At 39.3% G+C, this 18,167-nt stretch overlaps 1 protein-coding gene across 3 annotated transcripts in view; it reads left to right on the forward strand.

The window, feature by feature from the left end:
• Positions 1 to 18,167, forward strand: part of FBN1 (fibrillin 1) — a 151,639-nt gene that overhangs the window by 114,825 nt on the left and 18,647 nt on the right. For all 3 annotated transcript variants that reach the window (XM_061347354.1, XM_061347351.1, XM_061347352.1), the window contains exons 35-50: positions 1,252 to 1,377; positions 2,918 to 3,040; positions 3,626 to 3,748; positions 4,620 to 4,784; positions 5,175 to 5,243; positions 5,355 to 5,480; positions 6,687 to 6,809; positions 7,438 to 7,596; positions 8,374 to 8,445; positions 10,428 to 10,553; positions 11,612 to 11,734; positions 14,402 to 14,527; positions 15,287 to 15,403; positions 15,817 to 15,945; positions 16,154 to 16,273; positions 16,726 to 16,851. In XM_061347354.1, coding sequence (XP_061203338.1) covers positions 1,252 to 1,377; positions 2,918 to 3,040; positions 3,626 to 3,748; positions 4,620 to 4,784; positions 5,175 to 5,243; positions 5,355 to 5,480; positions 6,687 to 6,809; positions 7,438 to 7,596; positions 8,374 to 8,445; positions 10,428 to 10,553; positions 11,612 to 11,734; positions 14,402 to 14,527; positions 15,287 to 15,403; positions 15,817 to 15,945; positions 16,154 to 16,273; positions 16,726 to 16,851 — 1,953 coding nt within the window. The remainder of the gene's footprint in view (positions 1 to 1,251; positions 1,378 to 2,917; positions 3,041 to 3,625; positions 3,749 to 4,619; positions 4,785 to 5,174; positions 5,244 to 5,354; positions 5,481 to 6,686; positions 6,810 to 7,437; positions 7,597 to 8,373; positions 8,446 to 10,427; positions 10,554 to 11,611; positions 11,735 to 14,401; positions 14,528 to 15,286; positions 15,404 to 15,816; positions 15,946 to 16,153; positions 16,274 to 16,725; positions 16,852 to 18,167) is intronic.

Raw genomic sequence — 18,167 nt, forward strand, 5'->3', positions numbered from 1 at the left:
TGTGATTATAAAACATTGCTAGAGAGATGTTTCCCACCCACGCTACGGTCTTTTGCTTTCTAGAACAGATTAGCTCATGTAAGCTTAGTCTTCAAGGACCCTAATACTACATTAAGGACATCAGTGTTGCTAGTGATGCTACGTGAGGGTGACACTGTTTGATATAAAGTTCTGATAGACAGCTGGTGGGCCAGGTTTTCAGCTAGTGCCAATCAGCAGCACTCTATCCACTACAGCAGGTTTTTATAGCATCTTAGAATCTGGCTCAGCAGCTTTAAGGCTGAATTTGAATCATTCCAAATTATAAATGGACCCTGGGATTCTGTTTAGTTCTCTCTGTCTAATTTACTCTTGAATCTGATTCAGCTTCCTTAGCGGCCTTCATAGCCCAGTGCTCTTTGTCAATTTCCCATATGATGATTTCCAGGAGTCTTTAAACTATATCTTTCAAATAGAATGCTTGCAGAGTAGAACTTTTTTGGTTTGTTTTTAATTTGGATACTTAATTGTTCATGGATTCAGGAGATGACTGGGACTCAACACAAGTGTTCTGTAAGCCCTCTGCAGCATTCCCCCAGTAGGTGCTACCTTTGATTTGCTAGCCATGGACTTTTACAAGCTTGTGAGATTCTGTGAGAGCCAGATTCTGTTGCAAAAAGTAGGGTGTTTTTGTGATGTATAGAACTTCAGCTGGAGAGTAAGAGCCATAATATGTCTGAAGGGCAGTGTAGCCCAGTAGCAAAGTTTTTCTCATCAGCTGTTAACCTGCAATTTAATTTTGATCAAGTTATTTTCACCTCAGTGCCACTTGTCAGTGTTTTGTATGTTTGGCATGGAGACCACCTATTACCGTATGTTTGGTCATTTCACAGTAAACCTCTTTTTTCAGTTGCTGCCTCTGGGCTTTGCTGTAATAGAAACAATAACTATAATAAAATTCACATGCCTATTCTGAGTCTAAATTTGACCCTGTGTACTGCCTCCAATTGTTATTAACTGTAGCTACTTTAGGAGTCTGTGCCTCTCTCCAGTTTTCCTTTTGATTAGGAGCAGTATATTCAGCATGTCAGAAATATACCAAGCTGTTACATGTAATAGCCTTTTCACATAACCAGATTGCAGTGTCTTCTACGAGTGTTCAGAGCTAATGGAATAATTAAAATCCTTGGAACACTGCATGCTTCAGCTGAAGCAAATGTTGGTGAGAAGGTTATGTTTACTGAAAACCAGCAACTTCTCTTCTCTTTACAGACCTCGATGAATGCTCAGAAAACTTGAATCTCTGTGAAAATGGGCAGTGTCTCAATGCCCCTGGAGGATATCGCTGTGAATGTGATATGGGATTTTTGCCAAGTCTGGATGGGAAAGCTTGTGAAGGTAATTCTCTGTAAGCTTTCAACAACACTCAGCAAATTCTGCCTTAATTGTATTTTATATTTGAAAAATCTTACAATTAGTTGCAGTTGTGCTTGTATTGAGAGCTCCGTGAAAATTGTCGATGGTACTTGCCTGTTTTTCATTTATTATGGGCCTCTAGATGTTCATATACCTACTGTATATGTAAAGTACAGCTTTCTGAAGCCTATCTTGTGGTGCGTTATTTGTGGGTGATCCAGGTAGCATTGTCAGCTGCCATTTCATCTTGATCATTTGTACCCAGTTCTTCATTTTATTCATAATAATTGAACACAAAAAGTTGTTACTTTGCCTTGGCATAGATGAAGCTGAAAAAGACTGATTTGGTAGCTAATACAGTGAACATGCTTTGAGGGTTTCTGTAAGATGTAGAAACGGTGTTGGAAAGAAAGTTTAAACTTCACAGAAAGTTTGTATGTCCACCAAAGAAAGGAATAAATCCCATGAGTATTTGTGCAATTTTGAAAGTCAGTTGTCAGTTAACTGCTTGCAACTCGCTCGTAAGAGCTTTGCATATGCAAAGATTCACAAAAATCAAATAATAAACATGTTACCAACATGATTAAGGTCATTGTACTTGATTGTAACATTTGAAATTTTCAGTTGATACTGCTGATCAGTTAAGTCAGTCAAGAAGATGCAGCCATCTCATCTGACATAGTAATAACTCAGTAACCGGTATTTGATGGAGTTCTTAACTACATCACTATAAATAGGATTTATTCTCCTTGTAAAGTGCATTTTTTTAGTATTCTACCAAGAGAAATAATTTATGAGAGTGAATTTTTGTGTAAATTAAAACAATATTAGATTTCATAATGTTTCGTGAAGCAATTTATTTTCAAACCTGTTAGCTAACTTTAAATAGCTTATATAGAGCCTAGCTCCTGTTGCTAAAATAGACTTTCCTTAATTCCTCAGATGTGTACACTAAATGCAGTATTTTAAGGTCCTTTGTAAACACACTTTTTTTATTGTATCAAATGGTTGTTCTTTGAGCAGTGCATCTGGCATTCAGTAAATACTGAATCAGATGCAATGATTTGAACAATAGGCACAAAAGCGAGCTCTGCTTGCCAAACCTAAGATCTGTCAAATGCAGACATGTGAAGATGGGCATCAAGTTCACCTTTGGGCCCAAGCTCTTCCTTTGGTGTTGTCCAGTTTTCTGCAGAAGACTACTGATTTACAATGAAAGTCGTCCTTTCTCCTGCGTGTTTAATTTTGCTACTCATCAGATTAGCCCACTAATAAGCTCAGTTTGTTTCTGGCATGGCTTGCAGAGACACTGGAAGGAGCTTTTTGTCCTAAAAGAGGTTATAGATTAGATTTCTTAGACTCCAAACATAAATCTTGCATGTTATTTTTTTCTGGTCTTACATGGTGTGCAGAAGCAGTTGACTTCCAGATCCATGTTTGCTGAACCTTTCTTGCAGTTCTCTGTCTGTATCTTAAAAAGATAAGGAAACCTCATATTTTTCTCCTCCCATTCCTCTCTCAGATATTGACGAGTGCTCACTTCCAAACATCTGTGTCTATGGTACTTGTCATAACCTCCCTGGACTTTTCCGATGCGAGTGTGAAGTGGGCTACGAGTTGGACAGAAGTGGTGGTAACTGCACAGGTAAAGATAAATTTTGAACAACATGCTTTATAACTTTCTGTGAGTGTCATGGTCAGTTCCTTAGGAAATTCCTTTTAAAATCTGTACAAATCAAATTGGGCATGGGAAAATGTGGTCTTCTCTACTGGGTAACATAGGATTATCCTTCTTGCCTTTTCTGTAGTCCTCTTTCACCTTCTTTTTCAACCTCTGATATCCCAATGGCTAAAGAGAAGAAGGGGAAAAACAGAGCAGAGAGAATCCCTCTGGCAGAGGTGTGTTGTGCCTTGTACTTTCCATTCACATTACTGGATGGCAAGCTGTGACCTTGTGTATTTTTTCCTTAGGTATTTTTTTAGTACTTTATATGAATTTTAGTTCATAGATTGGTTTTCCAGGAAAAACTTTTTTTTTTTTTCTTTCCAGGAAATGATGAATTCATCTCAGACTATTGGTCTTCTAAAATGTGTTTGTATTTTTTAGAGCTTTCTGGAGATCAGTATCTCATATCTAATGGCTTTGTGGTGGCCAGCGTATGGTACCTGATACGTCATGGTCTGCACTGTCCTCGAATATTTGCTTACCATGTGCTGTTTTTTCTTGCAGATGTTAATGAATGTGCAGATCCCACAACCTGCATCAGTGGCACCTGTATCAATACTGCTGGTAGTTACACCTGTGAGTGTCCTCCTGATTTTGAGCTGAATCCCACCCGCGTTGGATGTGTTGGTAAGGGACCATTTACAAATGTTATTTATAAGTGAAGTTGGACAGAGGGGCTGCAAGGCTAACTGCTTAGGAATAGTGTTCCAGCTCATGGAAAAGGGCTGGAATATACTCTCCAACTCCCACCCCAACGCCCCTGGTTTAGAAGTTGTAATAGTGCAGCAGGAGTATGTCCAGAGTGATGTAGCATGCCAGCAGTGCCTGGCTGCCAGAGCCAACCCCTTGGGGCTTGTTACAGCTGTCCACAATTTACAGCAGGCATGAGTCAAGTTGAAATTTCAACAATCTTAAACCAACATCCAGCTGGCCCCAAGATGGCAGGCGAATGGAGCTACAGCACAAAGCCACCCATGCTCTTGGAGCACTGAATGCAGCTTGGCTAGGTGCAGCTTCACAAGCAATGGGAATGCTTTTGTGTTATGCTCCAACTGCTTAGTAATCCCCTGATATTTTTTGGCTTTTGCTTGTTTAAGAGGGTGTAGGGGTGCTCCTCTTATTCAAATGTATTTGAAATTTGTAACATTTAGTAGATGCTTTCATGGTTGTTAACCTCAATGAGAGGAGAAAGCAGTGGGTTTCTGGAATCAGAAGGATGTGCAAATGTGGGTGAAAGTGTGAATCAGAATAAGAAAAGGCCTGGCTACTGTTCTGGGTCACAGACAATAAATTCCCTGCTTTGTGAGAAGTCCCAACAAAGCCAAGGAATGGGCACCACTGTCCTAAGTGGGAAAAGCTGGGCCCTCCTGGACAGCACAAGTTACTTGCTTTGGCTTTCCTATAAGAAATGAGAGCCATCTGAGGGTATCCCTCATCCTGAGATGACGTGATGTGTTCTCCTCTCTCATGTGTTTGTCATTATGTGCATTCCGAACAGATACACGATCTGGCAATTGTTACCTGGATGTTAAAACTCGTGGAGATAACGGCGGCACTTTCTGCAGCAATGAGATTGGAGTAGGTGTTTCCAAGGCCTCCTGTTGCTGCTCCCTGGGCAAAGCTTGGGGAGTTCCCTGTGAACACTGCCCACTTGTGAACACAAGTAAGTCAGCTTTCCTGGGTAAACACAGCGATACAGTGTGTTTGGGTTTTTTCTGATTTAGCCAGGTGACTCAAATACTGGTGTAATCATTTATTGTGTACATGCAGGTGACAGGTTTCCACCTGTCTTTACCAAAAACTTAACTGGTCTTTTGAAAAGATTATTTAGTCAGAATATTATTATCACTTCTGAGCAAGCTTGCTGTTACACAAAAAACTACATTATGGAATGGAATAGCAGTTGACTTTACAGAGTAAAACCTAATGTTCGTATCTGGTTAATTTGTCACTTTACATTTAAGTTACCTGTAATAATCTGATTAAATTTCCAAGATAATTGTGCTGAAAATGTTTCTACTGTTTTAGGTTCATAAATGTATTTTGTTTTCAGCTGAATATAAGGTTCTATGCCCTGGAGGCGAAGGGTTCCGACCAAATCCCATTACAGTTATATTAGAAGGTAACATTTACATTTTCCTATATTTACACAGCTAAAAATACGAAACTCTTCAGCCAGTGTTACTTTTCATAGAAAAGCATGAATTAAATATTTGTGGGTTTGTTTGAACAGATATTGATGAATGTCAAGAACTGCCTGGACTTTGCCAAGGAGGGAAATGTATTAATACATTCGGTAGCTTCCAGTGTCAGTGTCCATCAGGATACTATTTGAATGAAGAGACTAGAGTGTGCGATGGTATGTAGCCTTCATTTTACTAGTCTTCTGCTTTCATTCTTAGAAAATGATTACAGATTAATATGCAGAATTAATCTGTCATTGAAAAGAAACATAACCAGATTAAGCAGTGTAAAATTTAATAATGGGAAAATTGGAACAAGTTGGAGCCTTTCATTGAGAGCGAGAAAATTTCTTCTTGACCATGTTGAAATATATGCAGATTTGTGTTTAAAATCATCAGATTTTGATCAAAAACCAGAAAACCTATCAATTTTTCTTTTAGTAAAACATAATTTGCTAACCAGCTATAAAAAAGTAGCTGTTTGGTAATCGGTAATGAATAAGCAGCCAGATAAGAAGCAAACTTGTCCTATGAGTCTGCTGGGCTGGTTACAGTGTATCAATGGTTTTTTCCACTGCTTGTTTTATCTCCTGCTGATCTTAATATCCAGTTGAAAATACTGTACTGCAAAACATTATCCTTCCGCTAGCACAGTCAGTAGTGTGTATTTATCACATTATAACATATCAGGTTGTATTGGATATAAAACTTGAAGCAACCCATCAAGTCCTTAAATTTCCTGTTGTACAGGCTGTCTTCATCCTTCTAGACTGTTAGTAATGTTAATATAATGCCCATAATGTGCCAGACACTGCAGAAATACAAAAGATTCCGGTCCTAAATTAAGGCTTAAGTGCTTCATGGATATCGTGCTTATGTAGCTCAACAAATGTTAAAGAAAAGCTACCTCTGTATTTTTCCTTAGGGGTGTGTCAAAGGTACTTTAAAATAGTAAAGCTAATGAAATCCTTTTGAACTGTTAAGAACTGAGGTTTGGGGGGGGGGGGCACCGTTTTGTTTGGGTTTGGTTTGTTGTCTTTTAAACAAAGGTTAAAGTCTCTTGAATTAAACATGACATCTTGTGTTGGATAGGATCCTCAAGTACTATTTTTGTGCAACAAATGCAAAAACCAAATTGCTGTCTCTGAGACTGCCTAGACATCAGAATTACCATCTTCACATCAGAGCCAGGCTTTCCATGGCCACTTGTGCCACCGCTTCTTTCCCTGTGTGGGCATTGCTCCACCATGACCTCACTCAGAGCCCCTTCATCTCTCCTCCACTGACACCTTCCTACCTCAGACATTAGTGAGACATTTTTGTTTTCAGAAGCACAATGAGAAATCTTCCATGGCCACTCACTGCTTTTTGTTCTCTTCTAGATGTGAATGAGTGTGATACACCTGGCATTTGTGGACCTGGCACATGTTACAATACTGTTGGGAACTACACCTGCATCTGTCCTCCTGATTACATGCAAGTCAATGGAGGAAACAACTGCATGGGTATGGGTTGTGTGTTTTTTAAAGCTTTATCTTGGTGCTTTGGGCCAGAGCTTTACTGGGAACAAATCTGAACTATTTCTCTGAATTTAGTTATGCAAGAATTAACTAAATGGCAGATCAAGCCTCTTTGATAATTTCATTAAATAAAACAAGGCTGATCACTTTTAATACATATTTCAGTACCTCATCAGAATTTCTCCTTTAGTTGATGTTTTCCATGTTTTATCCCTTCCAAATTTCACCTCAGCTTTAAAAGCTTCTATATGTAAAACACTACTAAAATTACTCAGACCTCACAGAATGAAGTCACAAGCTATGTACAGTTCTTGGGGGGAACCATGAACTAGCTTGTGTTTTTCAGTATTAGGTAAAAGGCCAATATGAAATCCTTTGGGACTGATCAGTGTTACAGCTATGTTAGTTGCTCTTGAATATTTGTGTTGCTAACTTTTTCATACATTTAGAGTCATTTTCTAGGGACAAGCTATTCTGTAGTATTCTACAGTGCTGCAGCATCTACTTGACAGGGCTCGAAAAAGTACCTGTGTGAAGGGGGCATCTCTTAAACCCTTCATTTTACATACGGGTTGCTAATGCGTTGGCCTGGGTTTTTTTTTCATTTTCACAGATATGAGAAGAAGTCTGTGTTACAGGAATTATTATGCTGACAATCAAACCTGTGATGGTGAGCTGCTTTTTAACATGACCAAGAAAATGTGCTGCTGTTCCTACAACATTGGACGTGCGTGGAATAAGCCCTGTGAACAGTGTCCTATCCCAAGCACTGGTACGTTTTTGCATTGCAAAGCCATGGTAACATCATAATTAATATTAGCGGGTGTAGTATTTTTAGAGATGCTTTGTCTTTGTCTGCTCTTGTGTGTCTAAAATGAAGGGATTGATTACTTTTTTGACCTGGAGGTGATTGGCCCCAGTCACAATGAAGGCGTATGTGGAGTGGTATGCGTTCATCCTGGTGGGCCATGCAAATATGGTGTCTGCTGTGCCTCAGCTACCAATAGCTATGGGTTTACAAAGGTACCTTGGTCTTCTCTGAGAATGGTCTGTGACAAGCAGCTAAATGTTAAAATGTGGGAGGTTTTGGGCAAATTGCATGAGCTTACAGAACTCCTCCACGGTGGGTAAGACTGAAAAGTTCCGCCCAGGACATCCCACCCTGGTACAAGGTAGTTTGCTTTAAGAGCAAACTTCCTAGACACTTACTCAAATAATTTCCAACTTAGGGTTCAGGTTTTTAAAAGTCAGATTTGGACTCATATGCAAAAACTGTAATGCACAGAGATAAGCATATGCAAAACAAAATCAGCATGTGATCCCAAGCCCTCTCCATCTTTTTATTTGCTAATTTCAATGGCCTTTGAATGAGAACCTAAGTGCATACTAACTACATCTCATGGTGAGCCTTGGGGAAGGGCCTGTATACCTCTGCATGCCCTGCAGGTGCTGAAGGAGAAGAAGAATTTTCTTGGACAAGCGATGTAATGAATTTTGACTGTTGATTAATTCTAACTACTATAATCACTGCCTTGTTTTCCTGTTGCAGATGAATTCTCCACACTCTGTGGAAGTCAAAGGCCTGGCTTCTTCATTGACATTTATACAGGATTACCAGTTGGTGAGTTGTAATTTCTGTTTTGAAATAAATTCCATGCTACCTCTGCTCAGGGGAGAGGGAGATTTGTTTTCCCAATTATATTTTTCATCAGAGGAATAACAACTAAACAGCGTAAAGGAGTTCAACCCTTCATTTAAGTCTGAGCCTGCAAATGTTCTGCCTAGCTCCTCCTAGCTGGCAGCAGTGACAATTGCTGCTTGTAATCAAGGCAACATAAAGCACCAAAGAAACTGTAATCAGGTCTACATGAGCAAGGCACAGATACTGGGAATAAGGTCTGGGAGCAAGGCCAACCAGCATTTGGTCTGAGAGGAATTAGGAGTCTTTCCTTCAAACTAAAGCAGAGATTTAATCTGCCATTTCACATCAGTCCCCCTGTGTAGTGGTTTGACATGAAAATCCTTTTTTCTGCTCAGCTGGAATATTTCTCACATATGTTATTGTGTGTAACATTTGAATCATGAGTAACAAATTGCAAAACAAAAAGAAGGGAGAGAATGAGGAATTCTAAGACAAGGAGTTGAGTAAATCCCTGATGGGACTCTTTTGTTTTTATCCACACAAGAATGCAAATAAGAAGCAGATAATGTGCTCTGTAACAAAGAGGCAGCATATAGGCAGTAATCAGGTTCTTTAGCATTAAGCTATTGCTGCGATACAGTGTTGAGCTAGTTAGGTGGAAATATTTCTAGTAAAGTGGGGATGTACTTTCTGAAGAAGTTACAGAAATATACAGTATTTATTGTTTACCAGGTCATTTCATAGAAGCAAAGTCTCCCTTCCAGCTCTTAGCATTAGCCCAAATTGTTGCTCAGTCTACTCAAGCTAATTGGGCCATTCATCAGCATCACCAGGGAGACCTTGGATCATGCTAACATGTATAGGTAAAAGCTGAATCTGTAGCAGTTGACGTGTGCCAGGAGTGCTGCAGTCAGGAACAAACTGAAGCACCATCCCACAGAGGCCACCAGTTCATCCCAGTGCATGCAGCATTACAGTGGGAATGATGCACGCAGATCTTTACACTGAGCAAATCACAGGTTTTCCCTGCTGCTTTGGGATCTTGGCAGGTCTCACTAGCTGTAGTGAGACTCACCTTGCTGCTTTTGCACAGGAGTTGCTCGTGTCCCTTAATTCTGTAGGCACAGGGCATGGGACTGTGGCAGTTTTTACTGAAGGGAGAGATTTTGGAGAAGTCTGAATTCTTTCATATTGTCAGAATATTAAAGATGTGTAACTTAAGGACCAAATAGGCATGACATTTAATTGTAATAGCAGCTGGGTTTTTTGCCTCTTCCAAAATCAGTTACTTAACCCAGGTATGCATATAGCACTGGAAATTTCTGGCTGCCTCTAATTAATAACGTGTTGGCAGCACTTCAGATGTTACCTGGCATTGGAAATTTCAAACTGTTACATAAAAATCATAGACTCATAGAATACTTAGGGTTGGAAAGGACCTTAGAATCATTCAGTTCCAATCCCCCTGCCATGGGCAGGGACACCTCACACTAAACCATGTCACCCAAATATGAAAGGCTTTTTAAATTAACAACAGTAAAACAGTGCAAAACTGACCCTGACAAGTGTTCATGTTCAGCTGTGCTCTCCTGTGTTAAACCAAAGACAGTTACATTCTCTCTGTTTGTCTTTTCTCAATAACTCCACTGTAATAGGAAGATGAGGAGGTTCACCAAGAGCTGTGGGTGGGAGACAGGAGGAAGGGCGTGTGCCACCCTCTGCATTCCAGTATGACAGGATATATCTTCACTGTAGTGAAGAGTCAGAACCTGAGGAAATAGGAAACATCTATATTTCCACAGTTTGGAATGACTCATTGTCTAGTGCAGTTGGGAGCATTCTGATGCTCTCATTATATATTTAATAATTCTCGTAAAGATAAATACATAAGGACATACTCTGTAGCAGAAGATTTTGTGAAGTGCTACTTTACATGTATTTAAAAAACTTTCTTCTTGCAGATATTGATGAATGCAGAGAGATTCCTGGAGTGTGTGAAAATGGGATCTGTATAAACATGGTTGGCAGCTTCCGATGCGAGTGTCCTGTGGGTTTCTTCTACAATGACAAGCTACTGATCTGCGAAGGTAGAGTTCTGAGCTCATTGAGAGAAACAGGATTCCACCAGCTGGCAATTCAGACACTGGCAAATCTGGTATACTTGCAAGTCACCCTTAATGAGGGGAAAATAGTGGTATCAGTGTAACAAGTCTATGTTAATTCAGACATTTTGAATTCTTTTGCATAGAAAATACCAGATTTTCCATCAGGTATCTAAGGCCCTGAAGGAGCATGAGTCAGCAGTCATGGGAAGAAATACTATTTTCATGTTTGACAGTAAAGCCAGGAAAAGAGATGTAGTCTTGAGTCAGAGCATGAGCACAGCTTTTTAATTCCAAGATACTTCTTTCTAATGGAACAAAGATTTCTGTAAATAATATAAACACATGGTACTTTTTTTCCAATTCACACATTTCCTAACATTGTATTAGTCAGTTTAATGGAGAAACTGAAGACAGCACTATGCTGTCAGACTCTGGAGTGGGTTATGACTACTGACAACATAGGTACTGCAAGCAAGACATCGAGAGTTCTGAGTAGAAGCATCTTCTGGATGCTGCTTCTAAGTGGAATAGTTACATTTCTAAGGACTAAAGTTCTGTTTTTGCAGCAGTTCAAGGAAGGAAAATAGTTCAAAAGTTTTGTCTACTGATATCCAACACGGGTCTTGATTCTCTGTTACGATCAAGGGAGATCCTCATAGTCTCCAGTGGAGATCTCTGCAGACATAGCAGCTTACTCTGATTGCAGTCTTAAGACTGAAATCTGCCCAAGTGAAGTGTTGCAGCAAGCCTTTTGTGCACACTCCTTCAGAAAACCATTATATAAGTTCTGTGGAAAGGAATGTGGAGCATGTAGGTTTGGGATAATGTAGGTTTGGGAGCATGTAGGTTTGGAAACATGACCAAATACCTGATTTCATCAATATATTGGTGTTTGGTTCGTTGGTTTTTTTGTTTACCAAAATTAGAAAGAAATTCCTCTGTCAGGGTAAGGTAATACTCCTACACTAAAACCGAAGTGGTTTGATGTCTTTCTTGTGTCAGCTTACTGTAACAATCCAATTCCCTTTGTGTATTGACAGATATTGATGAGTGCCAAAATGGACCAGTGTGTCAGCAAAATGCAGAATGTGTCAACACAGCTGGTAGCTACCGGTGTGACTGTAAACCTGGCTACAGGTTCACATCAACTGGCCGCTGCACTGGTGAGTACTTCCGGTGTGACTGTGCAGAAAGTAGTAGATTTTAAGAGACCCTTCAGAAAGATGGTATACCAGATGATCTGGGCTCCAGGAGCCCTCCTCCTAAAGCCTTTTAGGGCATCCCATAAACATTCTGGTAATTCCCAGAAGACTAATGGGCCCACCCCACAGAAGCATAAATGACAGTTAATCACCCGAGAAGACATTTGTCTTCCACTTTATCCATCAACTGCAGGCAGTTGTCTTTAGCCCATGTCATGTCTAGGGAAAAAAGATTAAATGATTCACTGCCTTTTGACTAACTATTTTCTGACACTTAAAATTCAGCTGTGGTCCTGACAGAGACCTTTCTCTCTATAAATTCTTTGAGGTTTCTTATAATTTGCTGGATGTGTTTTAGTAAATTTTTTGCCACTTGTATTTTTACAAATAACTTGCTGCTTTCTGGGGTCTCTGCTGATAAAGTGGACTTATCTGCTAGCCCATATGCAATAAGTAGCTTAAAAAACTTATTGTTAAACTTTCTAACTTTTATGTGGACTTAAACAGCTCCCTGAACATTGTCTTTAAATGCTCACTGAGTGGGACTGCAGTTCTCTAATCTATTTGCTTTTTTCTTATAATACTGTAGTCCAAAGAGGCATTCATGTTATCTTGATTACTTGAAGGATTACAGAGATAATAAAGACTGCTGTGGGCCAAGCAGCTGTAAATATCATATATATTTCTGAACAAAATAATAATTACAATGGAAGCTGGTAACATTTTCCTTGGGTTTTTGCTTCTGAGTACTTGGGTTTTAGGAAGTGTACTTTTCCCTGCAGTACAGTTTTTCATTGTTTCATGTGACCCTTTAGGGAAAAGGGTGTAGGAGCAACCAGAACACTACTATGAGAACTAAAACTTTGTTTTGTTAAGCTATGCAATGGCACATGTAAATATTCAATATGTTCCTAATGCAATTGTTGTTATGGGTTCGTTACAGCAGTACAGGAAGAGTCAGGGAAGGTTCTGATATGGGTTACAATACTGCACATAAATTGGCACGAACAGTAACACTTCCCTGTATTTTGCTCTTATTTTATATTTAGTGAAAATAAAGTCACACAATTAGAGTTAAAATAAAAGTAGCTGATAAAGGGCTTGATCTAGCAAGGGAAGGAAATTCCCAGCCCTCTGCTGAGAGCAGAGTGCTAAGCACCTTGCAGGGCTGAATCAGTCATGTCACTGCACTCAAATTGATCACACTCCAGTAGTTACAACCTATGTAATCAAAGCTGATGTATCACAGCCACTAGTACTATGAGTAGTGCATTTATATTACTGTCAAAATACTGTTCTTCTGGTGCTATCTATTGTGGTATAATACTTTTTCATATAAACCCTTTTTTGGCATTTAAGGCAATTCTGCCTCCCAAATTTTGTAAAAGTTGCTGTGTTCTTTGTTTATCCTAACAGAAGTGACTTTTCCCTGGGACTTCAATCCATTATTCATTTGCCTATAGAAGCACCAGAGTTGTAGTATTTCTTTCATCTCTGACTTTCCTGAGCTGTGATGATTAGGAGTTCCTAAGACAGCATGGTTTCCTTTCTGCCTCCTTTAGACTCTAATTAGCAGCAGTATCATTAATAACATTGGGAGACCTTGGTCCACAGTGAACACCCACCCAGAGTGTGTTACTAGTGGCCCCAGCTGAGGTATAGTAATACTGGCAATAGATGCCATCAGGATTATCCATGTGCCAAATAGCGTGTAGAGAAGAAGTAGTAAATCTAATCAATTCTAATACAGGCTTATGGCAGCACCTCAATTCTTGTATTTTGGAGCTGCAGCAGACAAAATGCCAGGAAGCCTGTTGAATCAAAGCAGCTTTTGCTGGCAATGAGGTCAACAAAAATACCTCATTTGATTCATGTTTCTAATTTTTCATGGAGAAAATTGTCCTGGATCCTGCCTGAAAGCATTTGTAGCAGGAAGCAGTCAGCTGTTAAACAAGTGTAATAGATGCCCTGCCATCATAAGGCAGCGTATCACATGCTGGCAGGATAGCTTTCCCCATCTCTCTTGCAGAATCATGCAGTTGAGTGTTTGATGTTGGCAGATCATTTAATGAATCCATATAGCAGTAACTCTTCTTGCTGTTTGATCCTGTACAATAAGTAGATAATCTACAATGCGTTTTATCTCTCTCTAAGCTTAATAAGAAAAGTGTGGCATTCATCTTCCTTTCTGCTTTGTGTGATTTCTGTGAGGTAATCAAGCAATTTCTGCTATAATCAAATGTAGCTGAAGGCAAGAAGTTGCTTTCATGAGAAGGATGCAAACTATGATTTGTATGTGACTTTCTTATCTACTGCAATGTGGAGCACTCAGAAATCTTCATGCCACTAATTCTACTTTTGAAAGCCATGGTAATGCACTTTCTCTCAAGTAAGAATTTAGTTTTGGTAAATATAATTTTTATGCTAAATTTCTTTCAGCCTCACAAATATAAAAGATAATTTACAAGCAAATAACCCCTTTTCTGGTATTAACTTAGTAATGCTTTTGTAAGTTAAAAATACTATTTTAAATTAGGGTTGTGCACTGATTCTGTCATGGTTGTTGCTCATACATCTTTCCAGCCCTGCAGTTTAGAGACCTTAACTTGCACTGTGCCTCTTTTTCAGATCGGAATGAATGTCAAGAAATTCCCAATATCTGCAGCCACGGGCAGTGTATTGACACTGTTGGAAGTTTCTACTGCATTTGTCACAATGGTTTCAAGACCAATGATGACAGAACAATGTGTATAGGCAAGTATATCAAATTAAGCTGTACTTTGGCTTCTCTTAAGATAGTTACTAAGTCTATCCTCTCTGTCATAAGGAGTTGCATTACAAGAACTGAGATTGTGAGCCATTTACTACCAGCAAAGGTGTGGGAACACCAATAGATGGCAATTAAGAGATGATAGGAACTGACAGTGAATGAAGAACATCTCATTACAGTGGAGTGAACCTTTAAAAATGCATCTCCTGTCAAACGAACAGCTAATGCTTTCATTTTTCAGGAAAATGTTCCATTCTTCAAATTTTCTGAACCATCTTGTCTCAATTATTCCTTTAGGTGAGAAATTTAATAGATGAATATTGCAATGCGGCAATTGTATACAGGCTACTTGTTAACAGAGTTAAGTGAAAGATAGATTTCTTGCCAGAAAAATGCCCTTTTCAGAAACAGTGATCTTTATAAAGGAGATTCTGTATTTAACCTATTCACAGCTGTTAGCATAGTGTCTGTTGTCTGAGCAAGATTAGATTTCAGAATGCTTATTGTTAAAGATAGCTTAGACTTACTTTGGGAAGGGCTAGAGAGGAGCTACAGTTTGATAAATGACTGTTGGACTCTTGATTATTTTTGTAGATGTTAATAGCAAGTGTGTAAACCTATGTAAAATCTCGGGGAGATACAGCAACCTTTTTCCCTTCAGTGTTGGCAGCGGGATAAGCTACAGGATTTCCTTTCTTCTTCAGTAATTAAAATTCTTGCTGCTTGTTTTTTCTCCTTTGTAGATATTAATGAGTGTGAGAGGGATGCCTGCGGCAATGGAACCTGCAGAAACACCATTGGCTCTTTCAACTGCCGCTGCAACTTAGGGTTCATCCTCTCACACAACAATGACTGCATAGGTAAGGAGTGCTGGCTGAGACAAATTACCTGTTTCTAAGGCTTTCTGCTTCTAATGAAATTACCACTAGAGACATCTTCTCTACTAAGATAGGATTGCACCTTGCATGTCTGCAGGATTAAAGGCAAAAAATTATTTCTTCAGTCTGAGAAGGCCTCTTTGATTATTCACTGCTCACTTTCTGCAGCCATTTAAATGTGTGCATGTGATATATGCCATTTCTTTTTTTACTATTGCTTTGGAAGTTTTATAACATAGACCAGCAGAGTTTTTTTTCCCTTCACTTGCTTTTGAAACAGGGGATTATTTATGTATTATCAGCTACTGTGCTGATAAAGGTGAAACAGAAATCTCACCTACCAAATTCCACTTGCTGCAGGTTTCTTATATATCTTTCAACATTATCTTTCTTAGATGTGGATGAATGTGCAAGTGGAAATGGAATGCTCTGCAGGAACGGTCAGTGTGTGAATACAATCGGATCCTTCCAATGTCTTTGCAATGATGGCTACGAAGTGGCTCTGGATGGAAGGACTTGTATTGGTGAGTGCTTTCTTTCAGGGTAGAAAGTGCAGGAAACCTTATGGATATGTTCTTAGTAAAACAGAAGAAGAGGTCAGAGAGAACTGTCACACTGTCATCATTGTACCTAGCAGAAGAAAATAGTGACAATAGAATGAGAAAAGGACTCTTCTGCTCCTTAGAAGTTAACAGCTATTATCTCAAATGAACTGTCTTTCTTTTCTTTTAGATGTCAATGAGTGTGCACTGGATCCTGGAAAATGCTCACCAGGCACATGTCAGAACTTGGATGGATCATTCAGATGTATCTGTCCTCCTGGATATGTTCTGCAGAATGACAAATGTGAAGGTGTGTACAGAACAATCCTCCTGTCTTTTCCCTAGCTACTTACAGTTGTTGCCACTTTCCTCTGCACCAAAACATGAATAATGTCTTTTGTGGCAGTGTACAGTACTGAACTGTAGCCACTAATAAGTCACTCGCTTCCCAGAAAAAGTCTCTCCAATTTTTATTTGAACCAGAACTATGCTATTTGATCCCAAGAAAAATCTAATCCCAGATTTTTTGGTTGATGATACATTGCTGAGGTTTGCCCACTGCATGAGGGTTTGAAAACTAACCCAAGATTTTGCACCTGGATTTCTTGTTCCCCTTTCTGTCTGTTCCTTTTTTTTCTTTTTTTTACCTTTCTGTTTGTCAAATACGTTAGCTATTGGTGATGATGCAAGGTTACATTTTATGTAGTACAGCTGCCAGTGTAAACATTTTATTTCTCATCTCTTTAATTACGTTGCTTATAGACATTGATGAGTGTGTGGAACAGCCGGAAATTTGTGCCCTGGGCACATGCAGCAACACTCCAGGCAGTTTCAAATGTCTGTGTCCAGAAGGCTTTGTGTTGTCTTCCACAGGAAGGCGATGCCAAGGTAAGTTCATTCCTGTTTTCTGGCATTTGAAAAGTTGTTTGCTGTTTTATAAAAGCCTTATTAGCTGTCTGTTTCTAATATAACAAGAAGACTCTGGACTCAAACAGTGTTTTTCACAAGGAAAACATGATAATTCTTTAGTTGGGGCCAGGTTCTGTCTTGCCCTAACATCTGTTAGTCATTAAAGAGAACATTACAATAAAAGGGGTGAAGATAATGTTAAATACACCAGGTTAAGTGAGGAAATTGTGTTGCCCTTCAGCCCTTTCTTGCACCACTGGAAGAAATGTTGAGGCTACTTGGACTCTGTATAGACTTGATGGGTCTTATATGGAGGTGGAGCACAAACACAGGCAGAAGACTACTGCAGTGCACTGCTAAAGGCAGCATTTCCAGGAATAAGGCTGTTCTTAGCACTTATCAAACTCACCATAACACTTGTTATATGCCATTCCTCTCCACAAGTGTGTGGCTGGAAAAAAGATCAGTGGAAAAAATTTGCAAACAGTATTGTGTGGACAATAAGCACTCATCTGCTTAGAAAAGTCTGAAGCTCATTTTGGCTCCTAGATTACCACATAGACTGTTCAGAGTCTAAACATGGGCACTAAGACAGAGATCAGATGCTAGAAGCCGAACATGTTGTAATGAAAATCCACAGGTTAGTTTATTTTGTGGATAAAGAATAAGCATGGCAAATTATGGAGTTATTTTAAAGACTTTGGAAATTATTAAATAGATACATCATTAAATGTCCTATGCACAGTGCGCACAGTGGGAATCACTGATGAGTAAGACCTTTATAAGGACCTCTGTAGTTATGCTTGGCACAGAACAGTGATGCTTGTTGACACCATAGTGAGTTCTTTACTTCACAGTGGGCTAAATGAAACTGTGGTTTTGGTAAAAATGAATCCAACCTGCAGTAAATGTTCATCCAAGTCTCCAAACCACCATACAGTTTGGCACGGTTACTTCACTCAACTTCAAGAAAGAAGCATGGCTGTTTTAGCTGTGCTTTTGTAGCTTGTATAAATGAGGTTTCTTCAGTTTGAGGGTGGTGTTTTCTTCAGGTAAGGAAAAAAAAAAATCACAAAATACCCTCCCCTGCCCCCCCCGGAAACAAAACCATAAAAAAGGTTGCAGGCTGATCTTCTCCTTTATGAAAACAGACTTTTGTTTACACGTAGTGTCAGAGGAAAATGCATACTTGGGTGTATGAACTGTAAGTGGGCTTCTCCCCATCCCCTGGAGAAGACTGGTTGTTTTCTTGGTTTGGGGTTTTTTTTTTCCAAGTATCTCGAGCCAAACCAAGT

Source organism: Neopsephotus bourkii, unplaced genomic scaffold (genome assembly GCF_033783945.1).
Source record: "Neopsephotus bourkii isolate Nb327-2 ecotype Australia unplaced genomic scaffold, CSIRO-AGI_Nbou_v1 NB_318, whole genome shotgun sequence".
NCBI classification, from domain to species: Eukaryota; Metazoa; Chordata; class Aves; order Psittaciformes; family Psittacidae; genus Neopsephotus; species Neopsephotus bourkii.